Below are 25638 nucleotides of genomic sequence, written 5' to 3' on the forward strand. Positions count from 1 at the left end.
CTGTAACTACAGGAGCGTCGTCTATTTATGAGACACTGTTGAAAGCTCGCCTTCGCAATACTGAAGGAAGCCCTGTTAGGTTTTCTCATGTGACTTCCAACATGGTGCTATTTTGCCGTTTTTATTTCATTAACACTCCAACACACTCTAATTAGTCAAGTTTTCATCTCCGATATGTCAGACCTCCTCCTTATTGCAGGCTGTGATGAGAAATGTTATTTTTTCAAGCAAGAGGCAAATTTAGAAACAATATGCAGATTTTGACATGCATTATGTAGCGAGTTGAAGATTCATGCTGCATGTGTGTGCTCACATGCCTTTGTGTATGTATGTGTTTTATTGGTATTCCTGTTAAAGGGCGCTCCATGCTGTAAGCTCGACCTGGCTCCTTTCAGACTCTCCCACCATTATTTCTTGGTGTGTTTATGTTGCTGTTGAGTGGTCAAAGTTGACACAAATGCACTAAGCTGTTGGTACACCCAGCCTGACCCCGCTAAAACGCCGCTGGTCACCGCGGTGACGATAAAGCACTGTTATAATTGGTTTACTGCTTTGTTCTGCCTCTCAGTGCGGAGGGAAAGGTTCAGGTTACCGTCACTGTGCCAGCGAGTGATAAAGCCTACTTTGCTGGCTGCAGGCACTGTCAAGGAATGAACGCTCAGGATTAATTTTCAGGAATCAGCTGAAAAGAATAAAATAATGTACTAGAATGTAGTTTTGCTGAAACGTGTTCAGACTGTTCAGAAGGTTCTTCAAGTTTCTTTTTTTTTTTATTTCTTCTTATTCGCCACTTGGAGCTTGTTTTGTATCGCTGCATGGCTGTCCCTGTGTGTGTGCTAAACAAGGTGAGGGAGTTTAATTCAGGTAGGTTTTTGGATATTCACATAAAATAAAAAACACTCTGCCACTGCGCATGGGTTTTGAAGGATTGTCAAAGCATCTGTCTTTTTCTTCTCTTGCCTTTTATTCCCTTAAACCCTGTGTGTATTCTCCTCTCCTGTCCTCTCCTCCCGTTCAGAACCGTGTGGAGATAAATGACGTGGAGCCAGATGTCTTCAAAGAGATGATGTGCTTCATCTACACAGGCAAGGCCCCCAACCTGGACAAGATGGCTGATGACCTGCTGGCTGCAGCTGACAAGGTACAGAGTATGTGTGTGTGTGTGTGTGTGTGTGTGTGTGTGTGTGTGTGCGTGTGCACCTGTTACTATGTACATTTATATAGACGCCAGTGTGCATAACAATAATCTCCAAAAATAACAACCAAATGCTCCTCAACCGCTGAACACAAACACACTTTTGTAAGGAAATATAATCCAGTGTACCTGTGGGAGATATACAGATGCACATACTTACAGTGAATCCTATTCCTCATTGTTTGCTCTGATTGTGCTGACCCTGTATACTCAAGGTTTCCTGTCTATTTGTCCTTACTCACATTGTATTCCCCCACTCCTCTTTTTCTTCCAGTTTTGCTGTTTTTCATTTTTCTGAGAGCGTATTGCATTTTCTTTATTATTAATAGTATCGAGCTGCTCATTGCAGAACTTGATTTGTATTTTTCCATCTTTTAATGACTCACAACAGGCTCGTCCCTGCGTGTTTTAACTACAGCAGCCAATTATACACCATTAAGGAGGCCTGTTAGACCTATGATAGAGGCGTGTCTTAAGGGATGGCGATGTTGGTCCACCACTGTAGTACAGACTAAAAATACCTCAGTAACTATGGGATGGATTGCCATGAAATTTTGTGCAGACATTAATGGTCCCAGAGTATTAGGCCTACTGACCTTTCTTCTAGTGCCACCAAGAGGTTAGCTTCTTTGCTTTTTGGTGAGATATCTCAACATCTACATGATGGATTGGCACATTTTATTACAGAAATTCGTGGTTCCCGGAGGATGCAACCTAATGATTTTTTTTTTTTTTTGAGTGAAATGTTTGGATAAACTCTGTTACACACATTCATGCCCCCCACAGTATGAATGGTAACAACCCTGGTTATCCCTTAACTCTTTTATGCTATTGTTTGGATAGTCTCTATATACAGACTCTACATTCAGTGAATGTAGAGTCTTTAGGCAAACCCCGGAGATCTTGCCTCCAGAAGAAGAGCGGAAGAGCCCTGGTTTCCGGTTGTAGGCTGTTTGTAGTCCGCGTGATATTGACCAATCACGTTTGAGCCAGCGCAAATACATTTCAGACAAAATACCACCTGTGAATCACCTTTTTTGCGGGTGCCCGACCCAATGCAGGACCCAAGCAAACCTTACACCTGCTAAACATCAGCATGTTAACGTTGTTGTTGTGAACATGCTAGCTTGGTTTATTTATATGCTTGCAGCATTAATCTTATCAAAATGGTTTAAAAGATTCAAGAACAACCAACAATCTTCCACATAATAAATCAGTCACTGATTTGAAAGTTGGCAGCTTGTCTCAGGAGCGAAATATTGATACTTCATCACCTCTCTTACAGCCGTCACGCTTTAATGACAAGTGCAAAATTGCAGCTCCAAATAACTGCTTTCTTTTCAACCAATATTTCGAGTTTGGTGGCACTTTGTTTTGCGCACTAGATGTGAGACGTGTCTCAAACATTCTAGCACAAGTGTTATTTAGTGGAAGTTCATTTAAATTAACTCCTTTGCATCATTAGTGTTAATAAATACTCGCTGAAGTGTAGTCTCTGCTGAACCACCATGACTCATCCTGAAGTGTGGATGAATATGAGACAAGATTATTGTTCCTATTGTAATCAAACTCAGTGGAAATTATTTTTTACTTTTCAAGTGATCCCCTTTCCCACCATCGCTCCCCCAGCATTCTACATAAGTGTCACTTTTGCTTCTCTTCACCATATTTTTTTCTTATCCAATCTAAGTCTCGTCGCCGCTGTGGTGGAGTAATTCTGTATTTCCGTATCATTACACAGTGCAACAACAGTTGTTTGTGGCAGCGCTGTTTAAGTAATTTAGTTTACCTGCTGTTTCTCCTCTCTCTCTTGCTCTCCCTGTCATTGGCAGTATGCTCTGGAGAGGCTGAAGGTGATGTGCGAGGATGCTCTGTGCACGAGTCTTAGCGTGGAGAACGCCGCAGAGATCCTCATCCTCGCCGATCTGCACAGCGCCGACCAGCTCAAGACTCAGGCCGTGGACTTCATCAACTAGTGAGTTACACGCGTGCGCTGACATCATTCATCTTAAGAGCTACTTCCACACTTATGCAAACATTTTTTTCCCCCGTTTCACACACACACACTTATACACTTAGCTTTTCGTCAAAGGAAGTCATTAATTTTCAGTGGGAGCAATTTTTGTCTCCAGAGGAAATTTAATTTAATCCCCCGATCAGACCATTTTGCTGCCGTATCATATTGGGCCATTTAGCAATAAAGCTCAGCTGCTGATGTTAATCACGTTGCAGGCAGCCTGTTTAGGTAAAATGGGGCCTATTAGCATCAATGACTGCTATTTATGTCCATGGAGAGGTGATTGATCCAGTATTTGAATGCCCAGTTGAAACAAAAAGCTTCCTCACAGTCACTACCTTAATTCATCACCTTCTCTCTGTTTTCTGAATCCTCTATCTCCAAGCCAGACATATTTTCCATCCCTTTGTTCACTCCTCTGTCCTCTCTTTACGGCTTTACTCCATCTCCTGGCCTTGTTCCTGCATCTCCCTCCCTCTTCCATTCACTCCCGTCTTCCCTCCCCTCTCCTCCCCCTCCTGTTCTGTGCTTAAGAGCTCATGTATGCCTAAAGGTGTTCAGTAATGCAGATTTCTGCCCTTAATCCCAGTCATTAATTGTGGTTACGGGCGTTATGACAGTTTAATTTGCCACCGCGTTGTTGTGGTGGTGGGAAAATTGGCCACGGGGGACTCCTGGCCAGCAAAGCGTTATCAACCCTCCTCCTGCGGACATAATGGACAGCAACAAGAGCAACAAAACAAAAATCAATTTAGAGGACGAATATAGAAAACAGGCGACACAGAGGAACCAATAATCCTCCCCCCAGTAGCACCTCGACCTCTTTTCAGACCAGTCTTTACAAGCAGCTTACAGTCATTTAGTCCAGACAATAGGTGTCGTCTTTATCCTACCTCTGTCTCATTTATTCATCCTCCCCAGGGATGTAGCGGAGAGTAAAGCCACCCAGACACTCTTTATCCACTTTGTTTAGAGCAAAGAATGTACCCACTTTTTTTAAGCCCAACATGAATCTTCAGGCCAAAGTGAATTCATAGGATAAATCACAGTAAGTAGTGCAAACGCAACGTGAGTAATATGAAGTGAGGGTTTTTTAAGGCAGAAAAAGATAGTGCTTTTCTGAAAGTAGTTTTTGTTGATAGTGGTGGTGGTTTGCCTTATGATTACCACTGACTGGAGGTCATAGTTTGGCCCTTTTTTTTAATTTACCATCACATCACTGCTCCTCTGCCTCCCTCAGTCCCTCCTGTCCTTGTCTGCAGACTTTCATTACTCTCCCTCACCTCCCTGTTTTTTATTTATTTCTTCTTCGGTCGCTGCGGCTGCCTTACTCTCTCCTCCCTCGGTCCATCCCTCCTCCTTCCTGCCGCTTCCTCCTGCTGTGACTGCTCTCTTCGTGCCCTCCGCTGGCCTATTGCCTCAGCCTCAGCACACTAGCCATTACTGTAAGCAGGGGTTCAGCTCCTCCACAGAGGATAGGGTCAGAGGTTGGCTGGAGGTCTGGAGCTGCTGTGTGGGCAGCATATGACCACACATACACACACACACACACTGAAAGTGCCAAGAGTAGCCATGCCAAGACACAAACACATGTGACCTCGCACACACACATGCTGTTGTTTATTTACGCACAACAAAACATGAAAAATGTCATTAAAGGCCACACAGCGGTGTGCGTGATAGTGCAGCACAGCACCCTGAGGGCGTCAGGAGGTTGAGGACCGCCACAGGGTCCGCTGCTGGAAACTCACATCTGTGGGTGATGATGACCACAAGTAAAACTCATCAGCAATTAAATACACAGTTCATCCCAAATTGTTTCGGCTTTCTGGGTTCCATCAGTTAATTATTGCTGAAGCTCTAAATTTGCACAACCACAGGGAAATCCAAAGAAATTAAAACTTCTTAAAAAGTACCAGTAAGTGTTAACGGCAAACACAAACAAAAGACAAATTAGGAATGAGTAATTAATGTGAGTAGTTCCTCCTTAATAATCAGCGCTGTGCTTTCTGTTCCTGCACCACCTTATATACTTGATATAAGCTGACAGCTGGTCGCATTATATTTATAACTAAAGCAGAAAAAAACAGTGTTCTGCATTCAAAGCAGTATTTTAATGTTGTAAAAAAAATTCAATATATCCCACTTTAATGCAGTGGAGTATAACTGCATGCACACTGCATAAACTCATGCCCAACTGGTGCCCATCTTACAATTCCCCGCCCCCTTCTCATCCAGCTCCACACGAGCGAGTTTTATTTATGGAAAAGCGACAGTACAAAACCATTTCCTTCATTTTTTACACAGTCAACTGGAAACGGCTGATTCACACAAACAGTATTACTATAACTAAGACATTTGCTAAAAAACTTACTTTTATGCCTCCATGCCAGCTATAGCCATGGTTAGAGGCAACGCGATATCTAAAGAACCTCGCAAGGGAAATTTTGCACAGATGTCCACTTGGACTCAACGATAAACTGATTCACTTTTGGTGGTCACAGGTCAAAGGTCAGTGTGACCTTACATCTGTCTCATTCTCGAGAACATAATATTTCAAGAAGGCCCAAATGGAACTTCCTTAAATTTGGCACAAACGTCCACTTGGATTCATGCATGAACTGATTAGATTTTGGGGGTCATAGGTCAAAGATCAATGTGACCTCACATCTGTCTCATTCTCGAGAACATAATGTTTCAAGAAGGCCTTAATGGAATTTCCTTAAATTTGGCACACACATGCACTCGGATTCATGAATGAACTGATTAGATTTTGGTGGTCATAGGTCAGAGGTCAACATGACCTCACATCTGTGTCATTCTCAACAACATAATATTTCAAGAAGGCCCAAATGGGATTTCCTTAAATTTGGCACAAACGTCCACTTGGACTTATTAATGAACTGAATAGAATTTGGTGATCAAAGGTCACTGTGACCTCACAAAACATGCTTTTGGCCATACCTCAAGAGTTCATTTGTGAATTATGACAACATTTCATACAAATATCTAATAGGATAAAATGAAATTTTATACCCAAAAGGTCAAAGGTCAACTTCACAGTGACCTCATGAAGTTCTGTAGAAATACTTTTCTGGCCATTATTCAACGTCATGACTCAGAAGGGGAGACATTTGGCGTGCAGAGCCACACCACTGTGAGGCATTAATTCTAGTTTTACACGTCTTCCTGTGAGCACTGTTCAAATTTTTGAATTGTCACATCCTCTTGCCACACTGTTAGGTTAGTCCACATTGCAGGTATCCCAGCATGCTTTGTGCAGCAAATCAGTCACTTCCCATACAAAATGAATAGGAGCGAATCGCTGGTTGCGTAGAGTAGGTCTACCCAACCTGGAGTTGCAAAATAAATCTGAGGGGCTGTGAAGTAATAAGCTATGTAGAATAGATTTAAAAAATAATAATAATAATTTGATACACAAAATTATGTTTATCTTTTCTCACTTTTCTCACACTTTTTTTGTGGAATGGTGTGAAATGCTGTAGAGCTTTACCTCCCCTGAACTCTAAAGACTTAAGTATTAAAATGATGTGATGTGATATGACAGACTTTCTCATCGAGTGCCTGCATATTTATGATCGTTGCCTTTTATTTGTGTGATGTTACTTCTCTCACAAAATGACCTGTGGGGTTAAATATTTAAAAATATAAAGTAAATAACAGCTCTGCCAGCTGGTATGACAAATCCTTAATGTCTCAGAGCTGCACTCCACACAGATGGAGTCATAGAATCCCAAGCTTTCGAGAAACTTATTTGTGCACTTGTCCATTTTGTTTCTTTCCTTAAACATTTTCCACACTTTCCTCCACTCTCTTTGCCTTCTTTGTCTCTCAGTCATGCAGCTGATGTGATGGAGACATCGAGCTGGAAGTCCATGGTGACCTCTCACCCACACCTGGTGGCAGAGGCCTATCACTGCCTGGCCTCCACTCAGTGCCCCTTCCTGGGTCCCCCGAGAAAACGACTCAAACAGTCCTAGTGGTACAGAGAGACTTTCCTGTCCTACCCCTGCTGTGTTCTCTTGTACCAGCAACCTCACTGCTCTTCTCCCACAGCATCGACAGATGCTCTGAACGACTGAAGCCCAGGACTGGGATAGATACGGTTAGGGGAAACTGCTCAGCTGGACTGACCAGAGAATCACAGGGCTGACGCCACAGAGGTACTACACATCTCTGAAGGTGGTGGGGGTGAATTCTGTAAGATCTAAACTTGGATATTTATGGATCGCAAGCTCAAAGCCTCACATATACCATGTGTCCTTTGCCTACAATATTGGAAAGCCAGAACCATAATCTGTCAGTCAGTCACGTAAAGATTTGATCTTCTGGCTCCAAAGGAAAAGTCAATGCTGAGTCCCTGTAAATACAATACTGTGGCGTATTGTCTCAAGTCCTAAAGCCCAAACTGTGCTGTACTATGAGAAGACAAGTGAAGAGGATCAACCAACCAGAAAGTGAAAGACTATTGCTCACATTCTTGATTATTTAAACAGTGTTTTGTACTAAGTATTGTTTTTATGGAGCACAAACAATTCTCGGTTTGAATGAAAGAAAACAAATATGAACACGTTTTAATGTTTGTTCAGCCTGTGCCTTAAGCCGGGCAGACACTGTGTGGAACAGTCGCCCTCGACTTATTTTAGAATCGGGACGGATTTCTGCCAGATCGGTTTCTCATTTGACGTGCAGTGTGTGTGAATGTGCGTGTGTGTGTGTGTGTGTGTGTGGGGGGGGGGGGGTCACGATGCCAGATTAATTGCCTGAACAATCAACGATCTGGTTGTCGGGCTATTTGGATTTCTGGCATGTCAGAAATTTTGGGTCGGCTGTCTTGCAGTTTGAGCAGTCCGATTTCCCACATGGCTGCTGTCAAACTATCCGTTATGAACTGTACTGAGCTTGTTTTAATATTATTAGAGAAGTGACATGTTGTGGCTGAAACTGTCGTCGTGACTGAGACTGAGCTGTGAAAGAGAAAACTGAACTTCACTGCAGAACAAACAAAACATATTGTCTCCATCCTCCAGCCATCTGAGGCTCTGCGTTTTTCTTTTTTCCTTCTTACTGTCTGTTAAAATTAAGATTGCACAAAGTAAAATGGTTAAACGATTAATAAAAATGCACAGTGTCTGCCCAGCAAATATATATATATATATATATATATATATATATATATATATATTTCAAAGAAACCAATCATGGAAAAAAATAATTTTTTACTCACCCTTTTAACCACAGAACATTCCCTTTGACTGGACCTATGAAATACAGATGTTATGAATTTTGTACAGTGTGTCTGTGTCTTTCATCCTTGATAACTTCATTATTTCTCATTATGCAGCCTGGACACATCCACCAGTTACAGACTCATTAATGCACAGTGTCTTTCAACTTGCTGCCTGATCAGTGTGTGTGAGTAACACATTTCAGTTTCAAGCTTAATCCTGTCGTGATCAAAGTTCAATCCCCAGTGCACACGCTGCTCACCTCAGCTGATCACAAGGACTCATATCCAGCTGTTTCGTGTGTAGACTCGGCTTTCGTTCATGGTCACAGGCCTCTTTGACTTGGTCTCCGTGGCCTTGCTTAGAGAGCAGTTAGGTTATAATCACTTCAGAGAGAGCTGGACCTTTCTCTCGGACAGTATCTTAACAGGGATTTCTTTGTGTTGACCAAAGTCGATGCCCAGAGGGCTTTAAGGAAGCTCATCCCTGAGCCCTGCAAATCGCTCCTCATCAAACAGTCAGCCCTGGCCGGCGATCTTTTGGGAGACTCTGGCGCTCATCAAACAGAGGGAAGGCCATTATTTGTGATACAGACAGTAGACTGAAGCTCCATGACAGACCACATATTAGTAGGACTGATGGTTCAATTCTGTCATTTATATTTGCTGAGCTGCATCATATTTTGGAGATATGGTGATGGAGGTGTGCTTGACAGTTCAATGTAACATCATTTTTAAAAAAATACATATGCATAGATAATTTTTTAGGGCATTTTATGACTTAAGTAGAGAATCAACAGTAGTGAGATGACAGGAAAGGCAACACATTCTCACTCCGACCTCGTCACATATTGACGTTTTGGTCATGGAATTTCAACGTCCACATACAACGTGCAAGGTACCTTGTGTGCATTGGTTGTTGACGTTCTCGGACGCCGTGTCAATTTCTGACTGTTTACATGCATTGTCTTCTTTCAAGATACACCTCTGTTTTCACAGGAAATAAACGCACAAAGTCGATTTTGTTGGACCCATTCGAACTTTGGCCGCCTTAACTTTCGTCTCTGTCCAGCTGCTTTCCGCCAGGTGCCGTGAAACTATAACGGCAACCGGTCACATATCATGCCAATGTTAAAGGACGCCTTTTCCGTTGGTTTCTGACGCCACAAGGTACTGCAGAGTCGCCAGATTTCAACGACTTCGGAATGAGATCGGGCTCGGAAAAGAGGAGAGAGAGGGACATGGGAATGACTTGCAGCAAAGGTTCAGCCAGACCTGAACCTGGGACATTGTAATCATTTTGCAATTAATTTAATGAGGAATGTTTCATACTGCTGACCATAACTACAAAGTAATTTTCTATTTTGATTGCACATGTGATGAGACAACCAATACTAAACAGTGGAGCTGAGTTAAATATAAAAATTGATTATCTTGATAGGAGACTTTGATAAGAGGGTTGTGGTTATCAATATAATGTAACATGTGTCACATTAATCTGAGCATGTCATCACATCACATGACTGGTGATTGGCTCACACAAAATTTCAAGCATGTAAATATCACCTAAAGGAACATATACACAGTAAATTATGTAGCTATGTTATCAAGCTGACCCGTTCAGCTGCTCAAAGACTAAATTTGTGTTCATTCACACTGTGCTCTGTTTGTGAGTGTGTGTGATTTAATGAACTGCCAGATGGACCAAAGACTATTATCCATCTTTATGGACAATAGAGTGGTTTCTAAAATATTGTCACATTATAGTGCAGGGCCATATGACAGAAATCAGTATCACGCATACAGTATGTATTAGGCATGTGTATTCATATTGCTATATATCACAGTATGAAAAATATAGGCAAATTACACATCTAAACTGGTGCTTGGAACTACTGCACTGGACAACAACAACAACAACAATAATAACCTCCTATTATAATATAGTCCAGTACAAAACCACCTTTAATAATAAACATGTAATTGAATTCAAACATTTCCAACAATGTCAAAGAAAAACAGAACGTTACAAGCTTCATAAAGACATTTGTCATGGAAGAATAGTTGTGTTACATTTTATTGTATTAATTTGTACAGGTGTACTGTACATAATAAAGTAGCCATTATAGACTGTTTAAGTTAAGTTTTAGCTTATTCGCTCTGAAGTTTGCTGGTATTAGCTGGGATCATAGCTGAAGTTACAAATGTTTACTTCTGAAGTATTAAGAGACGTAGCTATTTCAAGGTGCACAAATGTGGGATTTAAATTTATAGCAGCTGTCGGAATTGACACAGTAAAAGAAATTGGGGTCTGTATGTAGTCAGAGTTGTCTTTTATTGAAATGTAATTATTGGCAAGATTTTTTTTATCAACAACCCCAAATCAAATAATAAAGTAATAATCCTCATATTTTAGTTTGGTTTCTTAATTTATAAGGTACTCAGGTATGTGAATATTTAATCTTAAATGATTAATCTTATTTCCATATATACAATTTGTATCTATTCTAACTCCTTATTTCGAAGTGGATTTAGTCACGTGTGTACCCTCGGCTGTTTTAATGTATTTACCATGAAGGTCAAAATACGGGGCTGATGACGGTGAGTGACTTGATGCAGAAACATCAGACGCTGCCTCTGGATCAGCAAGAAGTTCAGGAGGAGGATATTTGATCCAGCTTTGCTGACCAAAAAAAAAAAAGACTGCTGTCAAGCTAGCTGTCATTCACATCTTCTTGGTCAAACCAGTCGCCAAAGTTGGAGACAGACACAGGCAGAGCAGAGCAAAGTCTTGGCGACAAAAGCAGATGCAGTAACATCGCTACTTCTGGCCTGATGTAACTTTATGTTGGTCCTGGCTGGTCAATCCTTATTGGTAGATGCTGCAAACACATACAGACACACACCAATTATCACTCCCTCCTGGTGTTCCACATGATAGATGAAAAAAACAACAATGGGCATACATGCAAATTGCACAGCTGATCCTAGTTAGAAAATTAAGCAGCATGGCCTTCAAAAATGGAAAAATATAACTCAGTGGTTGCAGCGTGAAGCCCTGCATCCCCTCAGAAGAACAGTCGAGGGAGAACAATGTTTGATAGCTTAAACCACAGCAATGCCTGAATCCCTAAATAAGCCTTCCAGCCATGAATCTGAGTTGGAGAATTTCCCTGTAAAGGTCAAGGTGTGTGTGTCGGACTAAAAGATTGTGTGTGAACATGGCAGACATATGGCGCTCTATGAGTGGGCATGCATGTCAGCACAATGTGCTTTTTTGGGAATGTCCCTGAGATAGGAAGAGGCTTTGTTAACTGGAGTCGGGCCTGCCAGTGTGACCTTCCTCGTATGAGCTGGAATTTGAAGCATCAGGGTGTGATTTTTTTTCCAGCTTTGATAGTCAGCTTGTGTAGCAGCTTGCAGCCAACCTTCTGTGTCTTTGTAAAGATGTGTGTGTGTGTGTGTGGTGTGTATGGGTGTGAGTGTGCGCATGTGTATGTGTGTGTGTCTCCATTGGCCTTAGATGAGACCGTCAGGGGGAGATAGATGGAGCGATGCATGTGGAGAGGCGTACTCCGTTGTTATGCATGCTGTATGAGTCTGTCATTCCCTCCCCTCCTCCTCGCTCTGCCTCTTGTGCCTCTGCCTCGCCTCCCCATCATTCACTCCTCCTTTTATGGGAGGAAGGAGAGCAAGGCATGGCAGGTCAATGCTGTGAAAGCTTGTGACAAGCTCTGCGTCTGTGTCAGCCCGCCATCACTAAAGAGGAGGAAGAGCCGGGCCGAGATTGATGCCTGCTGGTCTGCACTGCCCAGCTGGAGGAGGAGGGAGGACAGCAGCGAGGAGAGAGGGAGGTGGAGAGTGTTGGGTGGGGGGTCAGGGGCTTGAAATTTACACCTCAACTATTTGTATGTCAAAGCCACCCACTTGTCAGCAACTCGAGCATCTCTATGAATATAAATATGGTTATAATTTCACTTGTGACTTTCTCACTTGTCCTCACAAGATGTCGGCAAGACAACCTCACTAACACTGTACCATTATCTTATTTTTCAATATTGTTTTTCTGGGCCAGATATATAGTTTTCTCTTCTTTGTTTGTCTTTTTATTTGATCTTGTGGGTGTCTTTTAGTATAAATCATCACAGACATAAGAATGTGGCGTGCAGTTTTCTGATGTTACAGAATTGAAGGTGGGGATATCAGCCTTCTGCAGTCCCCATCCCTATTTCAGAAACAGCATTTAGTATATATGACGTTTAAATGATCAATTTACCTGACGGGACCTCGTCACTTAATTGATGACTGATGTCTTGTTTCAAAAATCTTTACATTTTAAGCAATTATCAGTGTATTTCTTAATGAGGCATACTTAAAAGGGAGGTATAAGTTGCAGAAAAAATGTTTAAATGCTTTATAGATCATTAGTAAGACATTAATAAGGACAACTCTTGGGCTGCCAGGTTGTGAAAAATCTATTGGGCTTGTGTATATTAGCCAATGTAATTTGCTTTGTCTTTTTAACTGGCTTCTAAATTCTTCAGGAAGATTTTAATGAACAGTTTTACCATTTTTCCACTGGAAACAGGCTTCAAAGCATCTGGGTCTATTAAACCTGCATCCATTAAATTTGTTTGGCCAGATGGGGGCAGTACAACAAACTGTAAACACAACATTGACATATTATCACCTTATAAAGCAAACTTGTTGGCCTATTTACACATCTGTGGGACACAGGGCAACATTTGCATTCCTTTGCAGTCGTGTTTGTGTGGAGAATTTAAGTCCAATATTTTCCTATTAGTTTTGTTTTCGTCTCCACAAACTCCTGAGGGAAATATCTGGCTCTTTAGCTGCTAAGTGCTCCACTATGTTTACCTGATATTCTCTAACTTTGTCTGTCTGCTGTTTGGTGCTGGACAGGTAGTGTAGAGTCACTTTTTGGAAATTTTATACTAAAAACTGCTGCTTGTTGCAGCTTCAGACATGGGTTGATGGATTTGTACGTCGATTTTTACAAACTGTTGTTTTTGTCATTACTACTCTGACATACAATGGGAATATTATGTGTCGAAAAAGCAATGTCTTTTTTTTGCACCGTGAATAAAGGCATTAACCGGTATCGTTCTACCTACACCTATAAGGATTATAAAACACAGAGGCTCTGTAGTCCAAACCAAAATGCTAAACTTTATTACTCCTCTAAGCCTTGATGGCAAGGCATACCAGATCTGCTCCTTTCGTTCTTACCTTTCACAGTAAAAGCTCTAGACATACACACTGAGTATTTACCTAAAAGGAAACTCAGTAAAAAAGCTCAAGATAGCTAAGCTTAGGCTATACAACAACTTACCTCAGCCAGACTACCAGAGGCTGCTCTGGGTCAACAGATCCCAGTAGTTGTCGTAAATTTGCATTGCTGCCTGTATGAATAATTTGAATGTGGAATAATCCCAGACGAGTATTTCACATCGTTGTGTCACTTCCCAGGTGTGTAAAGCTCATAAAACCAAAACAGTTAGCTGAAAGATGCTAATACGCTCCTTAGAGCTGAAGGGAACTACAGAGTTTGTTTCTGGTTGTGTAATGATGTAAGTGTCCACACATCTCGACCCCAGCAAGACAGATTCAAGTGATTCATAAAAGGACAGCACCTCGCATTCCCAATGTCACACCAGTCCTTATTTACCCATAAAGCACACACCTCCTCTCCTTTTTCGCCAGAGTCCTCTGCTCTGTCAGATCGGCATGTAGAAATAAAGTCATCTGGTTTGATGCTGCTGTTCAGGATTTAAAGTTAGCCAAGTTTTAGTAAATATTACAGTTCCTGATATCCTGTTGGAAACCAATGCTAGATGGAGGTCATCCAAATTACTTTCCAATGCCTGTACATTGGCTAATAGGATGCTATTTCAGCTGGTGCTCATCTTATCCATCTTTCCTTGATGTTCACTGATGGTCATGTTTGAAAACGTCAACCTGGCTAGCTAGCAGCTACCTAGCAGAAGTCAGCAGAACGATCTTATAGACTGGTTGGTTAATTTCTTCATCCTGATGAGTGACGCGCAGCCACACACCACCAAAGCCAGCCATGAAAAGCACCTCCAAGACTTGCAAAAAAGACATAAGCCTAAACCTAGCACTAATTTAGTGGAGCTGACAGAGAGGCAACTGGAGCCATCTGCAACTACATCATCACTATTATATTATATGAACCCAGACTTGATAAATTACAGTACTGGAAGGTGCCCTCTTTAATTGCGTACTCATTTATAATCAGTGGCTTATTTAAAGAAAGAAACCTATACCCTTTTTAATGATATATTCATTTTCTAATAAGAAATCAACATAACTGATTTGGTAACATTAGTAAAGCCATTACTTAGAACCTATAAACCCTTTATAAACTATGCATTATTAAAAAATGGTACACAATAGTGTAGAGCCACTAGCACTGTCTAATGCTGCATTAATGAAAGCACATTATAACCTTTGTGGGGAGATATTTGACCGTATCTATCCCTCATGATATCCCAAGTAATCCACTCAGATGGTATCACCTGTGACAGGCAAGGGGAGCTCAGGCCTTGGGGCAGAGAAATGGAAGCATGAAGTGACAGGGGTAATGGATGGATAGAGGGATGAAGAGTGATCGGGTGTCATACAGGTGGGATAGGGCCAGACATGGTGAATGAAGGAGCGATGGAGGATGGATGGCCGGAGCACCTCAGACATTGACAGCGTTGAGAGATTTGTCTTCTTTGTACTCCATTTGTCTTGTTTCTCCTTCTCCTCTGTGTCCGAGTGAGTTAAATCTCATAAAACTATTCACTCTGACAATGCAGCAGCAGCAGCAGTGGCGGCAGCGGAGGTTTTGCCGTGGTACTGTACCTGCTACACATACCATTCCAGGAGAATTCTCCATTCTGAGAGGGTTGTTGAAAGGATTAAGGGACGTGCACAAACAAACAAACTGCAATCCACAATGAACTGTCTGCTAATAACGCCGGATGTAGAAATTAGAGAACCAGACATGGGAGTTGAGTCATGCTCGCACAAATACACACACACACACACGCACAGACACAATTACGCATATATATATATGAGCTGCTAATTGCTTTGTGTGCACCAATCCGTCCTGTGAATGTGCCGGTGCAATATTGCGGTGCTGTGGGTGTTTGCTCGGCTCATAACCGCAGACCAATGTGGCGAAGACAAGCTCATATATTAAGATAACCCCGAAACGGAATGGAATTGTATTTCCCCGGTGGTTCAAACGACTTCTGTGGTTGTAAACTGATAGTGGATGAGATTTGGCTTTAATGAAGCAAGACTTATTGTGCACAGTGCAACAGAGGAAGGTGCATGTGTTTCATTATTCGAGTGTGTGTTTGAATGTGCATGTGTGTCCATTTTTTTCCTTAACAAGGGGCGCTGTTATCTATAGCCGCATGTTTGCTTGTGCTCTCACGGCGGTTGTTATTGTATCACTATTTTTCTTGCTCTGAGGTTGGAGTGTGTGTCTGAAGGGCTGTGATTTATTTTGCCTGAAATAATCAAGTGAAAGGTTTTTATTTTGTGCTCGTCCCTGGTGTAATTTTTCCTCAAGGTTGTGTGTGTTTGTAGGTGTGTGTACGTGTGTGTATGCACAGGCTGTATGAGTGTCATCTTCATCTGTTTATTAGAATGTTCCCTACTGGCCTGGCTGTAATGAGACCTGTGGAGCCAAGGAGTGATGGAGTTGAACTCATCAGGACAAGACTCGTGGCAACAGAGGGAAGAGAGAGAGAGAGAGATGTAGCAAGGAGAGGTAGAAAATAAAAAGGAAAGCTGGATGGTATAAAAAAAAAGCACTAAGGCCACAAGACACACACCAATAAGTGACATGCATCATTTTTCACTTTTTTGTCAAAAATTGATTGTTGTTGTCTGCAGCTTCATTTGTTTACTAGGGTCTATTTCTGATTGTCACCATGGATTTTAAAATGAAATCGCTAAAATCTTGCATGTGATCAAGGTCACATGAAGCATCCCCCCCTGCCCCTGCCCAAAAAAAAAAAATCTTCCTGTACTTAAGCGATGGCTGCAATTCCATCAGGAGTTATTAGCTTAGTCACAAAGTCACAGGGGAAACATTTTACTACCCATCTCCCTCTGGAGTATTAATCCTGTCCAAATAGGGCTGAAGATATATAATGGAAGGAGAGATGAATGAATGGGTGCCTGTGTCTATCCAAGCATGCATAAGGGTAGAGGAAGGGAGGTTTAAGGAAAGTAGAGAAGAGCCTAAATGTCCCTGAAGTGCAATTTGTTTTACAGACAGTAGTCACATGAATAGTAAAACACATTAATAGGCAAAACAACACAATAACTAGAGACTGTCCTGCAATGGGATTATTCCAGCCATGATACAGCAATCTGCAATTTAAAGCAAATTTTTGCCAGGGGCATAAAGAGGGGGGGCAATGGCCCCTTCCCGACTTCCTACCCCCCCTTCTTCCAGCCCTCTTGCTCAGACCCAGTGTTGGGAATGTTACTTTGAAAAAAGTAATTAGTTATAGTTACTCGTTACTTTCCCCAAAAAGTAACTCTAACTCAGATACTGAGTTAGTATCTGAGATACTGCACTCTAAAAGTAACTAATTACCTGGAAAAGTAACTATAGCATTACTTTTTACTTTTTGTAACTATAGCATTACTTTTTTTTAAAAATGCTCAAATATGTAAAATTGCATGGACCCCCCCCCCCCCCCCCCCCAACACTGAATATGTTAAATGAATGAAATTGACACTTAAAAGAATAAATCATTATTACAAAACATTGTACACTTATCTACACTAGTCAAAGAACCTCCATTAATCGCGCAATTTATATGTGAAAAGTGTCATTGACTGACCGTCACCTGTGTGTATGCGGAGAAGGAGAGAGGCAGAAGGAACAGAGCTGTGGAAACATCCTGCAGTCCGACATACTATCATGCGTTTAAATAACTTACTAGACAGATATATAGAGAAAGGCGACGTTTAGAGAGCAAGCCCAAATAAGCAACTCTACTTTAGAAACAAGCCCAAAACACCACACCCCGTGACTACCAATATTTGTAAGAAATGTTGCCAAAAAAAAAAAGCCCAAAGTCGCGGCTAATAAGCAGACCTGATAACCCTGCTTGTGTGCTTGTGAATACCTGCCCTACTTTGCCTCTGATTGGTTTATGATGAAATTTTACTCTCCCTAAGCCAATCATCATCACTTATGCGGTTGTCTCTCCCTCCCTTCCACCTCACCTGCCCTCACCAAAGAAAAAAAAGCTTTAGAGCTCTGCTGAGAAGGGGCTTGCTTGGGTGAAAGCCGCTTCAGTGAACTTAAGTAAAGCCAAGTAACGGCGCATTTTATTGTGAGTAACGGTAACGGTGTTATAACGGGGGTTATTGAAAAGGGTAGTGCCCTCAGTAACGCCGTTTATTTATAACGTTGTTATTCCAATCACTGCTGAGACCACACCCATCTTTGAGCTCGGCCATCTTTAATCTCAACCACATACTGTAAAGCACACCACAAAAGTTTCATAACTGGACCTTGCACGGTTGCGGTGTAAAGGCCCGAACATACTCGGGCGGACGTACGTGGAACGGACTCCGCGGAGGTCCGCGTGGACTCAAAGCTGACGTCCGCAAGCCCTGTGCACGCAAAGCTCAGATTTTACGACCGCACGGACTCTGCTCTGCGCACCAGTGACTGCTCAGCATGTATTTTTCACATTGCAGGGATTTTTCACAGACATTTTTACAGGAAACTACAAGGCGGAAGTGCGCTCGACTATGAAAGCCCGAATGACTGCGGACATTCCTTGCGGAGTCCGCTCTGCTAATAGTACGCCCGAGTATGTTCGGGCCTTAACTGTGTTGACAAAACTCTGTCCACAGACAATCACAAACACCTGCCAAAATACTTCACACTAGGGCATTAACGACTTTGATTTTTTTCAGGTCGACTTATCTGTCAATATAGTCTAAGTCAAGTTGACAAGTCATTTGATGACGTCATCACATTGACGTGGCGGAGGAAAGTGAAGTATCTCCACACATGTGATGTGTGTCTGTCACTCTCAAGGCCCGAACATACTCGGGCATACTACTAGCGGAGCGGACTCTGCGAAGAATGTCCGCAGTCATTCGGGCTTTCATAGTCGAGCGCACTTTCGCCTTGTAGTTTCCTGTAAAAATGTCCATGAAAAATCCCCGCGATGTGAAAAATACATGCCGAGCAGTCACTGGTGCGTGGAGCGGAGTCCGTGCGGTCGTTAAATCTGAGCTTTGCGCGCACAGGGCTTGCTGATGTCCGCTTTGAGTCCGCACGCACAGAGAGAGAGAGGGAAAAAACACACGACTTGTCGACTCCTCCCAGGGGGTGTTGACTTGTGCCATTGACGTCGACACGTCGACAAATCGACTTTTCTGTTAATGCCCTACTTCACACAGCATCTCTGGTGGTTCTGTTACAATATGTGTCAGCTTGACCACATTTTGCCATTATGACACACACAGTGGCTGGTAAAAACTAGTAAGACACTGGAGCGCCCAGCCCTCCAAAATGTAATATGTTCTCATTGGCCCATGTGACACCATTCCACCAAGTTTAATGAGCCAGTAGTTTTTCCGTAGACAGACAAACAAACCAAACCCCCTAGGCTAACCCTCTAGACTAAAAGTCTATAGCTATACCAAGCCATAATGTTGCTTTGAGCTAAATGCTGACTACAGCAAGCCAACTTACTCACAATGACAATGCTAACTGACTGATGTTTAATGCTATTGCGTTCAACATCAGTCTGTTAGCATGCTATCATTTGCTTGTTTACTCAAAGTATAGCTGAGACCAATAGAAATGTCATTAGTCTTGCAGGTACATGGTCATAAATCTGAGTACTGGACAAATAAAATGTATGACCTGCTGGTGGATCGATATGAAAAGTCATTGTTTGGGCACCATCATTATATCTGTTCCAAATTTTATTACAGCCCACCTAGTAGTTGTTGAGACATGTCATGAAAAAAATGATATGAAATATAAATGTCAACATGCTCATGGCATTAGGGGAAAAGTCAAGGGATCACCAAAGTCAGGGGGTTAATCCTCTGGAGACCATCAATGTCTGTACAAATTTTTATGGCAATATTTGTTTAGATCATTCAGCCTGGACCATAATGACAGACCTAGAACCAAAGTACAAACACGGATTAGTGCCATTGTCAGTGATCACTTAATCCATCTAAAGAAACAGAGATGGCAATAAAGACCCTGTCACATACAGTAAACAGTTGGTGAAGGACCAAATTATATTAGTTAAAATGTAAGTTTAAGTGATGGAATTAAATAGCAGTGTATCACAAGACCAACACACATAATTGTCATGTCTTAAGAACATTGGTTTGGACATTTGAAAACTCCTTTCGGGATAATGCAATCCAATCCACCACCACTCAAATACAACCACAGAGTTAAATCAACTCCTCTCTGACAACATGCCAACAAATATTTTACATTAGAGATCACCTTTTTTGCAGGGCATTCATATTGGATTGCATTAGATTGTAAAGGTGTACCCAATAAACTGGAATGTAAAATGGAATATAGCTGATTGATAGAGCCTTTGTATCCAGATATATGTTTGCAGTGGCAGAAGCTGAAATTGCTTTTCACAAAATAAAATAAAAAAAATGTTTGACGGGTTAAAACAACAGAGTACAAGAGAGGATGCACGTAATAAATGAGACACTCTGTGAGGCAGGGTGAGGTCTGGACAAGGAGAGGGAGCGAGAAGAGATACACTGAAGGACATCACAGGAAAAGGGGAAACAAGGGTTGTCTTATGAGCAATGTAGTCCATTTGTTACCTGCGCATGGGTAAATGAAAGCCCTCTCTTAGCCTCGTTAAGCATGATGCACTGCCTCGGCCATCGGCACGGTGCTGATTAAAATTCGCCCTCCGGAGTTTGGGGGAGCAGCTAGCTGAGGCTGCAATCTTGTACTCCCAAAGCAAATGGGCCGAAAGGTCACGGCTCGACGACCCCCACAGCCATGCCTTATTTATTTAGCCTTTTACCTCACCTGCCTCCAGGACAGAGAGAGGAGAGGAGATCTTCATTCATGCTCATGCTTCTACACTGGCAGTATACTGCACACCTAAAGGTATGAACTGTTGCTGCTCCTAAACGATCGATAGTGCACTGGTTGTCTTTTTTAAGGTCTTAAAGTGATTCTGCTGTTGTAGTTTGATTCAGTTCTACAGATGTAAAAATGTGGGACATATGACACAATGACTATTATACTTACATTAAGTGGAGAGTCTCAATCAATATTTGCCAGCAGCATGGCTCAAAGAATGGCAACGTCAGTCTGTTAGTTGGTGATCTTCACTTTGGTCCAGACTGAAATATCTCAACAACTACTGGATGAAATGTGGTACAAATATTCACAGTCCCAAGAGGATAAACCCTAATTACTTTGGTGATACCTGGCGCCATCAGCAGTTTAAAGTTTTCACTTATCTGTGCAATATCTCAACATCTACTTAATATATTGGCTAAGGGTTTTAAACAACCATTCATGTTCCCCAGAAGATGAATCCTACTGACTTTGATGATCCTCAAATTTTCCTCTAGTGCCACCGTGAGTTTGACATTTGTGGTTCAAGGTTAAATGTTTCAACAAGTTTATGCTATACTTTTGTTCATGTACCCTTAACAGCCTCTTGGGTCTAGGTACACACAAGGTGACAAACCACACAGAGAATCATCATCAATTTTGCAGTTCTCTCCGGCTCCTGAACCCTGAAGGTTTTAGTGCTCCTCAACTCATTGTATTGGCTCCTTATCTTGCAAATTTCACTCTCATGTATCTCAGTTTGAGCCACAGCTGCAGCTGAAACATACATTGTGCTTTAATCGGAGGCGCTGATGGAGTATGACCTGCCAGGCACTCATGGGCATGACTGTAGTTTTTTCCATCATAAAGGAAACAAATTGACTCTATTAAAATAATGACAGAAAATTGCCTGCTATTGCAGCAGAACTTTTGTGCTCACAGATTCGATCAGTGTTGAGAAGGTTAGTTTTGCAATAATAGGTTTCAGATTACTGTTAGAAATGCAAAAAGCAATGTAACTATTTTAATTACTTCATCAGAGCAATGTCATGTATTACATTTGAAAACTTTTTGAATACTTTTTCTATTTCCTACCTGTTTCCTCAGTTTTGGCATCAAGCATTTTGAGGTCAAGGCTTCACGCTGTAGAGTAATTTTAGAGCCCTGTTCCACTTCCAGAAGGAAAATATTGTTGAATTTCCAGCACTTAAAGGCATTCTTGTCTGAAGCCATGGCCACCAACCAAGGCGGATTTGGCTAATCACAGGCATACCCAAGGTAGACTCAGGTTGCTTAGGGAAATACGCATTGAATTGCCTGGCAGACAAGAGGTGGTGGAAAGTTAAACAGAACCAATTCAAAAGCACCGCTCAAAATTTGAGTGTATACTGCTAGTGCACTCAAATTCGTCCCAAAGGCTTTGCTGACCTGTGTTGTCTAGAAATTTGCCAAAAGAAGACATTCCTGCATGGTGAAAAGATGCAAAGCAACAGAATACATGGTATATTCTACGTAAAAGCTTTTTCCTAAAAAAAGATATGTGGATGTAACCCCTTTGTAATGACCAACATTTTTCACAGTAAATGTAACTGATTACAAATACATTTATTTTTGTAATTTAATTGCACAACTCCTAACTGGATATGATCCACTGCGATGGATATGTGCTGCAAAATTAATGCACAATTTGTGCACAAAAACGACTTCTGAAAATCTAAAGAACCTGACCTGATTACAGGCTTAAGTATTTGGACCAAGTGTAAAATATAAAAAAAAATTCGTCTGTGTCCCGGGATCTAAATGTTCATCCAGATGATGTTCCATCCTGCCAAGAACAAAATTCACAAGGAAGCAAGCTTGCAACTTTTGGGATGAATTGGTATTGGCTTCCAAAAACCCACATCATCAGTCACCCGCAGCAGACCTGATAAACTCCACTCGCTCTGTGTAAAGAGTGTCTGCTACCAGAAGGAAGCAAAGCTTAGAGACAGCAGACGTACACTTTTAATCTCTCCCCTGTTTCATCTCGTCTCTTCGTCTCCTCCTCTGCCTGCATCAAACTCTTTGATAGGTACAAGCACCAACTGTATAATTACTCTGAACATTTTGGAAGGCTGTGAAGAGGATGTTTCTGTCATTTGTTGCAGAGGATTCACAGATATCTGTGTGTTTGTGTTGTAGGAGATGTGGCACATTAAATTACATAAGGCTGAGTTTCTTTGTGAAATTACACGTGTTTAGTCAACCTGCAACATGCTGCAGGATTATACTGGCTCATCTACCCACGTAAAAGTCTGGTGTTGGGTATGGTCATTGGCACCAACTCCAACCATATCAACAATCTGAGCTAGTTTGTGATGACATGTTTTAGTTTAACTGCTTTTCTTCAGCCTGCTTGTTGACTCCTTCCTAAATTAGTGATTTTCTTTTTTTTCCTGAATGTTTTTGGACAACCAGAGAGAACAGGATGACCTTGTTTTATTCAACTGGGTGGTTGTAGCTGCGAGGAGTAACAGCGATGCAGACATAAGGGCAAAAGATATTTTCATTCAAGACTGACAAATTATGTCCTCTGACAACAACAGTTGGTTTAATTTTGACCAGCTATCTGCCTGACTGAGAAAAACACATAATTATGGAACAAAATGATCCTGCCAATGCAAAGTGGTAATTTTTGGTCAGGTTCAAAATGCAAAATGTCTCTTAATAAGACCAAGAATCTGCAGCCATGCCAGCTGCTCTGTGAGGCTATGCACAGCAGGGCTTTGAGATAAATGCTAATGTGGGCAAGCTAACATGCTCACAGTGAAAATGTTAGCATGCTGATGCAAATGTCCAGGATGTAAACCAACTTTGTTTAGAGTGTGAGGATCCTAGCATTCACAAGTAATTACTTAATACAAAGTACAGCTGAGGCTGATGGGACTGTCATCAGTTTTAGAAGTATTTGGTCATAGACTTAAGTAGCCTATAGGCAAGTAAAATTCTGATCTGATAATGTAGTTTGATGGAAAGTCAGCAGATCATCAATTTTTCCAGCAGATTTCTTTATATTACCATCTGCTGCAAGTGTTTACGCCACGTGTGCTGCTACATGTATCTAACATCAATGTTGTTAATTTCTCCCCGATTTCAGATGATATTCTTGCTGGAACATGTCCTGTTGTGTTTAGACGCTTTAATTGGTGATTTTTCATGGTAGAAAGTGCCCCTTTTCTCTTTAACAGTCTTTCCATCAACCTCACTGACAGTGCAGAAATACCAATGACCCGGAAATGCTGACCAGTCAGAGCACACTGGGCTTTTTCTGGAGGGGGAGCTAAAATGGAGCATCTTAGACAGAGGGTAAATACAGGTGTTGCAGCACAGACAGTATGAGGAAAATCAAAGCGTTTTTGACAACCAAAGCATTTTAACATGTTCTAGTAGAAACCCAATTTATGAATCTTAAAATGAGCATAATAGGTCCCCTTTAATGGTAATCTATCTAGCAATTGTTAAGACATTTTTCTAAAAAACACCTTTAGAGGGGCAGGTGCTCACAGTTAAAAAGGGGCGTGTGAAACAATATTTTAAAACACCATACAGTACATGAAGATAATGCACAGCATCACCTGTTGAATTACAGCAGCCCATACTGTAACATGGAACCTTACAACAAACTGCATCACACTGTTGTCATTGTCCCTCACCCTGTTAAAACAGAAGGGGATTTTGGCAAAGTAAAGTAAAAACTCTACAGAAAAATCACATGAAATTGGACAAGAACATTGTCAGGAGCACCCTAAACAGGAATTCTTTTAAAATTCCATATCACCTACGAAGGATTTTTTTTTTTCTATTATGAGGATGAATGTGTTAAAATGTAACTTACAGTGACTTTATATTTATTAAAAACTGGACAGTAAAACCATATTAATCTTATATGCTCATAGTCATGGTCATCCATTGAGTTAACCTATTGTTAACCGATCTAATTGGATTTCATATAATGTGAATTACAATGTCGTTTCTCTTAGTATATCAGATGCTGCTGGTGAAAGGTCATCTTGTGAGGTAAACTGACTGACGGCAGCCAGTTCATTTAATTCATAGCTTTGTTAAATGTTCTACTTGATAAGGGCCATGGGTTGGCCTTAAGAAAAAAAACAAAACAAAAAAAAACCTTTACAAAAGGGAACTTTGGACATCACGTGGCAAAGAGACAGGTGCTCAAGCAACCTCTGCACATGCCTGCATAAATGTCCAACTCATGGCAAAGGCAGTGGGATTCATCTTCTTGGGATCATGAATGTCTGTATCTGATTTTGTGTATATACAAGCAACAGTTGTTGAACTGTTTTGGTTTGCAGAAGTGGTGGACCAACCAACCAACCAACCAACCAACACTGCCATAGAGCAAAGTTATCAGAATGGCTAAAAACCTGTCTACAGTTAGCTCTTTTGAGTCTCCTGTCTCTTTGATAAGCTATAATTCAAAGCATAACTGACTATACGGTTTGTGAAATGTTAGCAAACTGTCCTCTTCTTGACGTCATGCAACATGATTCATGATTCCGCTTTATTATGTTTCAAACATTAACTCTTTCCGCCATTTGAAATCGCACCTTTTAACTGAATACAGTATTTGATCCCCCGAGGAGACGTCTGACATTGCTTTCCTCTCACCTCTGATATTCTCTATCCAATTTCCCCCCTCGCTCTCTGTTCTTAACACCTTCCTTTGCATTGCAATCATCCCTCCAACTCTGCTCTTCTCACCCCTCCTTCAAGTCAATCTCTCCTTCAGCGTCCTCTCCCCCATTTATAGTCGGCTTCCTTTCTTTTCTGCAACCCAGTCATCCCTCCCTCCGAGCCTCCCTCATCGTCATTCCCTTTTGTCTCTCTCTTCCTCTTTTCTCCGTCTCTGTCTTTCTTCCCCCTTGGTTCGTGGTGCAGGTCCGGCGAGGTGTAATTGGGTTGTGCTCTGTTAGAGAGCTGCTGGGAAGAGGAGCTTTAATCTTTAGTCTCGCTCAAAATGTAAAGCGAAG

At 41.6% G+C, this 25638-nt stretch overlaps 1 protein-coding gene across 2 annotated transcripts in view; it reads left to right on the plus strand.

Moving 5' to 3' along the window:
• spop (speckle type BTB/POZ protein) overlaps positions 1-8782 on the plus strand; it is a 113421-nt gene extending 104639 nt beyond the window's left edge. For both annotated transcript variants that reach the window (XM_033644132.2, XM_078161145.1), the window contains 3 exons: positions 1019-1141; positions 3028-3170; positions 7069-8782. In XM_033644132.2, coding sequence (XP_033500023.1) covers positions 1019-1141; positions 3028-3170; positions 7069-7213 — 411 coding nt within the window. In that variant the 3' untranslated portion in view covers positions 7214-8782. The remainder of the gene's footprint in view (positions 1-1018; positions 1142-3027; positions 3171-7068) is intronic.
• Positions 8783-25638: the final 16856 nt, after the last annotated feature.

The sequence above is a fragment of the Epinephelus lanceolatus genome, chromosome 18 (assembly GCF_041903045.1).
Source record: "Epinephelus lanceolatus isolate andai-2023 chromosome 18, ASM4190304v1, whole genome shotgun sequence".
Classification (NCBI taxonomy): domain Eukaryota; kingdom Metazoa; phylum Chordata; class Actinopteri; order Perciformes; family Serranidae; genus Epinephelus; species Epinephelus lanceolatus.